General features: G+C 33.6%; 1 protein-coding gene across 5 annotated transcripts in view; it reads left to right on the forward strand.

The window, feature by feature from the left end:
* LOC138699953 (protein sel-1 homolog 1-like) overlaps nt 1–6,190 on the forward strand; it is a 55,712-nt gene extending 49,522 nt beyond the window's left edge. For all 5 annotated transcript variants that reach the window (XM_069826184.1, XM_069826183.1, XM_069826186.1 and 2 more), the window contains 4 exons: nt 1,199–1,364; nt 2,493–2,740; nt 4,095–4,217; nt 5,584–6,190. In XM_069826184.1, coding sequence (XP_069682285.1) covers nt 1,199–1,364; nt 2,493–2,740; nt 4,095–4,217; nt 5,584–5,718 — 672 coding nt within the window. In that variant the 3' untranslated portion in view covers nt 5,719–6,190. The remainder of the gene's footprint in view (nt 1–1,198; nt 1,365–2,492; nt 2,741–4,094; nt 4,218–5,583) is intronic.
* The last annotated feature ends 3,477 nt before the right edge of the window (nt 6,191–9,667 follow it).

Here is a 9,667-nt window from a genome sequence, read left to right on the forward strand (position 1 = left end):
CTGATAGATAATATAGTATATATCAAATTATGCAATGCAATGCGTTAGCAAATGATAGTACCTAATATATTCTTTAATTTTATATGCAATTGAGAGAATTAGATTTTTTTTAGTATCAAAACAGTTGCAATTATTGCAATCAACTAAAACTCTGTCAGCATCCATGCATGCCTTTACACTGATTGTTTTACAGGAGCCCTCCCCATTCTTTACTACAGGCTTCAATTGACTACAATGGCTGAGATATGAAGCTGCAATTTTCAGCACCTTATGTTGACAGATGTATCTTTGTATGCCTCTAACCACATAGTTATGAAACCGATATAAACTGATGCGTTATACAAGCATATAAACTAGTTTGAGACTTGAGTGCATAAATGGTACCATTTGCTAACAATGAAGGGATGTTAAACATAGAGTTTAGACTGCAATTGAAGATCAAAAACACCTATCTCTAATGGGACAGTCCTGCTCAAACATTGTTGACGTTTAAGTTATGTATAATTATTTCTGCAGTTGGCCCAGAAAATTTGCAGACCTTTTACTTATGATCTAGTTATCATACCAGCAAAGTATTTAAATCTGCAGTGATATTTTAACATAATCATAATTTTCTGAAGACTTTATACCTCATATTTTGAAAGAGAAACGTGGTTCTTGTTGTGATATAATTATCATGCTTGCGAAGTTATTTTTAAATAAAGTATATAATGATATTTCAACGTAATTATAGTTTCCTGTTGTTGGATTTTTACCTCATATTTAGAAAGAGAAACTGATTTTTGTTGTGCAAGGTACTGTCATCCTCTGAGGAGTTTAGTGCTGAGAGGAATGCGGTTCCAACTAGTCTAGTGCGGTACTGGAGTGGGAGGGAACAGTGACAGCGGCAGTCTGGAAGGAAGTACAATCATACTGAAAACATTTCACTCGTATATAGAGTACCTAACACGTGCATACAGTCACACACTACTACAAACTGAAGACTGCATATTTTTTGACGATTAATACTTCCCTCTCCGGTCGGCTCGGCTTGGCTATAGCAACAAAAGAATCTACCTGCAACCCCCCCCCCCCCCCCTGCACCGATGGCAAGAATACCTCAGGTCCCAGCACTAAACTCGTCGGAGGAAGACAGTAACTTCCCACGGAATTTGTATATGGTTATGATATGTTGTTAATATTGAGCTTCATAATATAGCTATTCAAGAATGTGGCAGAACGTGGAAAATGGGGTGAGAAACTGATGGAAGCGCACATTCATTATCGAGAAGGTCGCCTTGATGAAGCATTTGTTACATACACTCTCCTAGCAGAACTGGGCTATGAGGTTGCCCAGAGCAATGCCGCATTCCTGCTAGATAAAGGTATGTTTCATAAGCACATCTGTACCATTTGTATAAAATATTAACTCATATTCAGAAACTCTGGAATATCTTCTCCAATCTTACCTTGACAAGGGAATTACGTTTTCAGGACAGTCTTAACTGCTCCTCCTAATCTTCATATTTATCATTATATTTATTATTCTGCTTTATCAATGACAAGTATTCCGAGGAAGTTCTTTAAAAATCTTTATATTGTGGTTAAGGGGCTTATGTCTTATTGAAAAAGTATAGAAAGTGTACCAATAACTATTACAATTTTAAAATTAAGTGTGTTAAGAATAAGGTTATATAATTTTAAATAATTTATGAAGCTTAATTAATAAATTAGCAAGCAATGAACATTCAGTAAATGATTGGAAAAGACTTGTTGCAAGCTAAATGAAATTCTTGAAGACAACAGGAGAAAATACCGAGTTGGATAAAAAAAAAAAAGAGCATCGTTTAGGCATTACAGTTGCATCACTTTTTAGAAATTTATAGAACTTTAGAAATTATAAACCTAATGAAAAATGGTCATTAGGAAAACTATTCTTTCTCCTTTAGGTCTTTAATTTAAAATCCTCTTTGGAAGTCTCTCTTCTCTCATTCTTAAAATATGCTCTTTCCAGTTTTATTTTTGTTTAGTTATGGTGTTAAGTTAAAAATATCCATTTTCATCCATAATATATCTGTACTTGTTAGTAGTAGTAATAATAAAATGAATTATGATGAATACTGTGTTCTGGTGGTTGTTATAGTTGTTGTGGTGGTGATGGTTGTGGTTATGGTGGTGGTGGTGGTGGTGGCAGCGGTAAAGAAGTTGACTGATGATAACAATCAAGATGTGCCTCAAGGAAAGGCAAAAGTTACTGGCTGTTTCTCACATATCTATCACAATTAATTTCTGCTGATCATTATCACCCTTTTATCGAATGTAATTAATTTTATTCTTCACACTATCAGTTAACCAACCAGTTCTCTTCAGAAATTACCTAGTTCCAAATCAAATATACGTCACTGATCAACTTTTTAACTTCTTTACTGTGTTAATATTAGAAAAATCAGTGATTATACAAATGTTAAAAGAGTATATCTAACAGTGAACAAATATACGTGTTTCAATTTCAGGTGATGTATCTCTCTTCCTGGAGCAAGACGTTTTTGTGAGGGCTCTTATGTACTGGGGCCGTGCTGCAGCCCAGGGCTATTCTGCTGCGCAAGTGAAGCTGGGAGACTACCATTACTATGGACTCGGCACTCCCGTGGACTATGAAATGGCTGCCACACACTATAGGCTAGCTTCAGAGCAGCAGCACAATGCACAGGCCATGTTCAATCTGGGCTACATGCACGAACAGGGACTAGGCATGCAGCAGGTCAGCTTCCTGCACTGTTTTTATTACAGTAGACTAGTTTTGTGTAATTCACAATTCAGTACTCTCCTAATTTGAAACAGGTGGAAGAAGAATTTTTTTTATCTTGATTGTAGATGCTAATTCATGAAAAATTATTTTAGTAACCTTTGGTTCCCTTTTTATTTGACTTAATTACGTAAGGAAACGGGTTCTTATGTTGAAAATTGAACAAGACTACTAGGTTTTTAAAGATATTAAGAACTTCAGTGTAGTTTCCTTTGAGAGAGAATCGTTATCGGGGTTCCTGTGTCATAGATTTATAGCATATAAAAGAAATCCTGTTGTTGATAGCTAACTTGAAATTAGTTCCCATTTCATGTATCCGACTGTGATTTTCGCCTATCATCCATGTCATTTCGCAAGACTAAGTAATGTCTGAATTGAACCCATTGGCAAATAAAGTACGTAGTAACCATCTTTATGTTTCAGTTTTGTGCCAACATAAGTAACAGAATTGTCAATTATGGAGTAAATGTATACCAGTAACATTGAACATGTTGTACATATACTGTATTTACACGATTATAATAAGCACCTATTTGACAAAATGTCATCTTGAAAACTAGGGTGCATTTTATATTAGATGGCATACTATATTCATATATGAAAAGTTCGCGGGAAAAACGATGAATGTCACAATTTTCTTAAGGTTGATGTCATTATCTTATTCAATGGATCACTGCGAAATTTAATGTTGTTCTTATGAAAAATGGTAAAAAGGAGAAGTATCACCACGAATACAGTAATCCTTTCCTTTATTTTCTATAGAAACAGCAATACATCTTGCAGTTATAGACTCAATTAGATCATTATCTAATTCTTAACAGAAATGTGACATTCATCTTTTTCCCACGAACTCTTCATATGCAAACACTCAAACTCGAACAAATTTAAAGTAACTTTCTGTGCTACGAGATACGGTGGGAAACTGTTCATAGAAACAGTTAATAATCAATCATTTTTAAATAAACCAAAAGAATTGACCAGTAGTTACTTATGAAAGAGTGACATGATGTTAGTCAGTGTCAATCCATGTTCTGACATCAACCCAGACCTGTTTACCAGAAGTTCCAGTTCTGATATTGCAAGTAAGAATGTGATGTATAGCTGCAGGAAGGGTGTATGTTTTTCTTTTTCTTTTTTTTTCTTTTTTTTTTTTTTTTTTTTTTTTAAATATATTGTGTACATCAAGTTAGTGTGAAGAAAATTTAATTCACAAAAACTGTTGAGGTCAGACACAGAAACTATTTTTGAAATTATTAATAATAGTTTATTAACTTCCAGAAAGTTTAAAGAGTTTTGCACATTTTTCCAGGACATCCATTTAGCAAAACGATGTTATGATATGGCAGCAGAGACTAGTGCTGATGCTAAGGTACCAGTTGCTCTTGCACTAATGAAGTTGTCACTTCTCTTCAGTATGAAATATGTTCAGGAGGTAAGTTTCAGCCCATTAACCGTAGTATTATCAAAATATTTTTTGTGGCGTGAATTACCAAGGGTGAGCAAAAATTGCCCACCAAATTAAATTTAAATAATATATTACTTCTATTATAACAAAAGATTGTATTATTGTATTATCATTGAACAATTACCTTTCTTTTTAAAGATTTACAATATGTTCAATTAAATTTTATCACCAGAAATTTTGACATTACTTTAAAAAATGCACATCCGTTTTTCATTCCAGTGATTCTATATCATTTTTTAGCAAAATGCTCCAGCATCTGTATGTTTTTTTTTAAATAAATTAAGTCCACAATTTCCTCATCTGACATTGGTTTTGGTGAAATTGTGAACAGCTTTCTTGTTGGCAGCTAGAATTTGAAATAGACCTTGATTTACCTCCAACAACTACTTCTGTATTATCTTTCTCACTGCCACTTTCTTTCTCCAACTTGGCAGGTAAATCTGCTTTCAGGAGCCTTCTACTCTTACTTTCACGCAAAACATTAGCCCTACTATTATCCACAAAACAACTCATGTTTATGTTCTGTATCCCTGAATACAACTAGATATGAATAAACACCAATAAAGAAAGTACCAATTTACTAACTCAAGCTTCCACACTGCAAGAAACTGGTAAAGTGAAGAATAGAAATAATCAGTAACTTTAACGGCATTGAAAACAGTTACAACAATGGACAAAAAACACAGAATTCAAACTTGAAAATGTTAAAAAAAAATATTTAGGTTACATGAAATACAAAGGGTGGGTAAAAGCTGCCCACCAGTAAATACTTCAATTAGTCTGTTATATTTCAATCTAAAACGGAACAAATGTTTACACTTATACTTTATCATGTTAGAGACAAATAGAGGGAAGATGAAGAATTTCAGATTTCATTTACTGCAAAATATTTTAGATAATAAAAGGGTGAGCAATTTCTGCCTAACCTTGGTAATGCTAGGGTTAAGAATAATTTATACTTTGCCATTGTTCCAAATTTTCTTATCAATCAGCAGAAAATGAATAACATAACAAAGAAGGAAAAATTGTGAATCAAAGGTTATTGTCTGTGTGATATTAAATAACAGGAATGTGTGCTCCTTCACAGAGCTTAGATAACTATCTATTTCACTTTGGTTTATAACATCGAGTTCATGGACTAAATGTAGAATAGAAAGCTATTAGATCGAAGATTTTCATTTCCAAATCCAGCTAAAAGTAATGGATTTTTAAGGATATAAAATACTGCAACCAAATACATTCACGATATATATTAAAAGTAGAATGCATAGTACAACATAAGAAAGTACACAATTTTTTTATTTGCCAAGTGACTGTTTGTGACTTTTTTCAGAGCCGGTGGCAGGAATGGCTTCTTCTTTTCAATCTGGATCAGTCATTGGGCCCAAACTGGGACCTATATCTTATCACAACTTTGGTAGGACTCTTGGGCATTGTGGTTTATTTCCGACGTCCACAGCCACAGTAGGTATTGATGACTGAACCCTTAAATTCGGTCCTAGTGCTTGGAAAATAAGGTACCTCTTGAGACTCGAAGGTACTGACACTTTCTTTCAGGCATTGGTTGATAGCACTGCCCCATCAACAGGGTTCCCCGTGATACAAAACTGATCTTTTCTCCATATTCAGTTTCTGTTAAGGGCTGTGATGCAAGGTCTTTGAATGTAGTTAAAATTATTGTCCAATAAAACTGTGTAGGAAAAGATGTGTAGGAGAACTTCATCAAAGTCTATCAGTTATGTGGTTCAGATGTGTCGATACCGAAGATGATATGATTGTGCGATGTGATAATAAACAGTGTGAAGTGATTTCAGTTGAAGTTTATTTTAAATGTTATTTCCAAATTGTTGTACATAGTTTTATCGTATTGTGTAGAATCAATGTGTTGTTATTGTTGTTATGTCTTGCTCTGTACATGAAATATAAGTGCTGTACCTGCACTTTTGATCTCTTCTGCCACAGAGGTCCAACAGGAATATTTGTTACCTTTTCACCTACTTGCCTTGCAGTACCCAAATTAATGATGAACCAAATATTAAAATAATATATGATTTTTCTTATGTTCCTGTCACTTTCCCTTTCCATCCTAAAGATCACACTTACTGATTTTCAGTAGGACTTGAATTCATTGTCGTCCATTATATATTTAACATAAATTCTATTGGGTGAACAATCCTTCGCGTGCCTCACTTTCACGGCTTATGGCTAGTTGGCAGAACCAGCTACTAAGCTAGTTATAAATTCTCCGCCTCTACTGTGCTTAAGGTCACATCAGGCGTCAATGAGAGTTGTACTCTTGCAAGATAAGCACATATTTAGGCAATGTAATACAGTGTGTTAATAAAGTTAGTATGGCTCAATTCAGGTATTATATTCCCAAGGAGTATTCATGTATGATTCATATGTGCATACAGAATTGGTTTGTACTGTAAGGAGATTATTTCAAGAGAGATTCCCTTGTGTCCAAGTTTCAAGTCGAAATTCGATTCAAAGATATGTAAATAAATTTCATGAAACAGGAAGGTTCTTGATGAAAAGTGTAGACAGCCATGTACAATTCTCACAGAAGAAACATTGGACATGGCTCTGGAAAATTTCCCTAGAAAATCACTTTGACTTCTTTCTCAGCAAATGGGAATTTCCTATGGCTCTGTTCAAACGGCTACAAATTTACTGAAGTTAAAACACTTGCTTACACTGGCGAGTAAATTAGTTTTACTTCCCTTTTTAAGTGTTTATTAGTAATAACTTAGCAACAAACTGCATTTAGGTTTTTTTAAGTGTTTATTAATAATAACTTATGCAACAAACTGTAGTTAGATCTACTGCGGACTTCCTGACACCCGTTCACCACAGTTATCGGCTTGACTCTCCCAAGACCTGCAAGCAGTGGAAGCAGGTGCACGGAGAATTGTTCACCCAGTATGTGCAAATCAAAACAAGGAAACATGGTGTTATTTTTTCCTCCATGTAATTGAATTTGTCTTATGCTTCTGATGCAAAACTGGTGTAAACAATTATCGAAAGGTCCAATTGAAATTCTGCATTATGCTATCTTTAATCTTAGTATACTTTTCTAAATATAAATATATAATTGTACAACTTCACTTTGTACATATTTTACAAACTACTTTTATCACTGTGATAGTGACAAATAGAGGTAGAGCTCTGTGTATTGATGGTATTTGTTTATATAATTTTTGGAAAAGCTATCATATTATTTTAGGAGATAGAATTTAAATCATTGGTGAGTTGCCTAATTGTTAGTGAAAATTGCTTATAATTGTGAGATAATGGAAGAATATATACATCGACATATACATTTTACTTTAATATATAAACAAGAAAAATCATTTATTGCTTTATTGAAACTGATTACTGTAAAAAAGTTCGTCTTGGGTAATATTCATGATGGATCTGTAAAAATTAACTTTTATTCAGTAAAACTTTCTATATCAGGAGATTTCTAAAATGCAAGTACAGTGAAACCTTTCTAAAATTACTATAAAATAATGACCACTTCACTGCTGAACACGGTTGAAAGAATCTGCCAGTGGATAAATTATTCTTTATTTCCTTAGTATAGCCATAGTGAATAGAACAGAAAGTGTGATTACTTTAATGGTTTATCAATTCTGGCACTAGATGCTTCTTGCTCTGCTTGGGATTCATGAAAGTGAAATCAACTGCGGGAAAGAAAAAAATACAATCATACAGAAACAAAATAATGTATTAAGCTATTTTTACTTGACTTAACTAATTTGAAATCAGTTGTCAGATAATTTCGAGAGCTTCCGGACTGATTTAGATCTCTTGGAAGATCTCAACTCCTTTCTAATTTGCCTCATGTAGAAAAAGAAGCGACACTTCATATATTGCAGAAGCAACTTAGGAATGGTGTCCATCACATGTTCCTCACAACAGTGTTCATGACTTTGAACATTAATACTATCTATGCTGTCCAAACATTAAAAAAATAAATCACCCCAAAGCTGTTTCACAAAAAACGTTCTTTACATTTGTATAAAAACATTGAAAAACATCCTTCGATGGCTGCTTGAGAAAAGTTCTCTCTATTTTGACACCGTAATCTTTTGTGTGTAAGTAATGTGGCTAACTTATTTTAAGAGGAATTTCCACGAAGGAGAGTCGTGCATTATTCACACATTTTGTAGTTTTTGCTGCCTGTCTATTTAACCACCCAGGTGGTAAATTAAACATTCTTATTATCACTAGGCTATGATACATTTTTCTCCCAGTTCAGATTGAAATATTTGATTACTTTAACTTCGATCCATTGTTCTAAGTCTCTTGCCAAGATTCGTATTTTGTTTACAAATGATGTTAAAGAACATTCTGCTTTGTATTCACAATTGTCCCCAGAAGATAAAGATTGTTTTGTCGGAATATAAACTGACTGCTACTGTATCTAAAGAAATCTACTATTGATCGATGGTTATCATAGTTTAGGGAATGTAAAATACTGAAGTGTGTTGTAACAGGTCTTTATTAAGTTTTGCTGTGATGACATAGCTAAATTTTTGTTCACACAAATATTTAAATATTTCTAATACACTTTCAATAGTTACTGTCAAGGATTGGAAAGTTCTTTCTGAGGTGAAAGTATTCTTTTTGTCTGCAAGAATATCTTTCCATTTTATTAAAATTGCATGTGCTGTAGTTGTACTGGGCGTCTTTAGGAATGGAAAAGTTAAATGTATCTACTAAACAATTAGTGTCTCTTGTGAATCTTTCTGTTGACTCGCTACTTTCGAATCCAAGGGACTTAATATCCCTGAAGGACTTTATTCCTCTGGCTACTGAATTGCTAAATAGTTGCAGTGCAATCATTTGTTGAAATGAGAAGGAGTCTAAATGGACAGAGGTAAGCAGCTTGTAAAACAAATTCAGGAGAATTGTCCAATTCATATACTTGCGGGTAAAAATTATAATTTATCAATTCATTGTTATAAATTGCCTCAGTCTTATTATTAAAGTCGTTTGTCATGCACTTCATGACATGAACGTTGTCTGAAAATGACCAAATTCTCCTAGTATTTTATCAGATGAGTTTGTTAAAGAACTTGCAACTTTCCCTTGCTGCTAATTCCAAGGTATTTCCATATCTTTTATTGGGCTGACTTTCATCTGATGTGAAAGATATAACTTTAGCCACAGTTTGTTCTAATTAAATTAGCCTGTTACTTAAATTAATACTCGAGAGAGAATATCACTAGGGATAGCTTTGCGACTCTCATAAACAATCATGGATAAAACCCAGTTATGCAGAACAAGTACAAACATAAACACCAGTGCACAGTTTGTATGGAATATGTTCCTCTAAATCAACAAAACCATAAACTTTTAAAGGTGTATTATTAAATTTTATTTCCTCTTCAAGTTTGACCTCATCGAAA

The sequence above is a fragment of the Periplaneta americana genome, chromosome 5 (genome assembly GCF_040183065.1).
Source record: "Periplaneta americana isolate PAMFEO1 chromosome 5, P.americana_PAMFEO1_priV1, whole genome shotgun sequence".
Taxonomy (NCBI): domain Eukaryota; kingdom Metazoa; phylum Arthropoda; class Insecta; order Blattodea; family Blattidae; genus Periplaneta; species Periplaneta americana.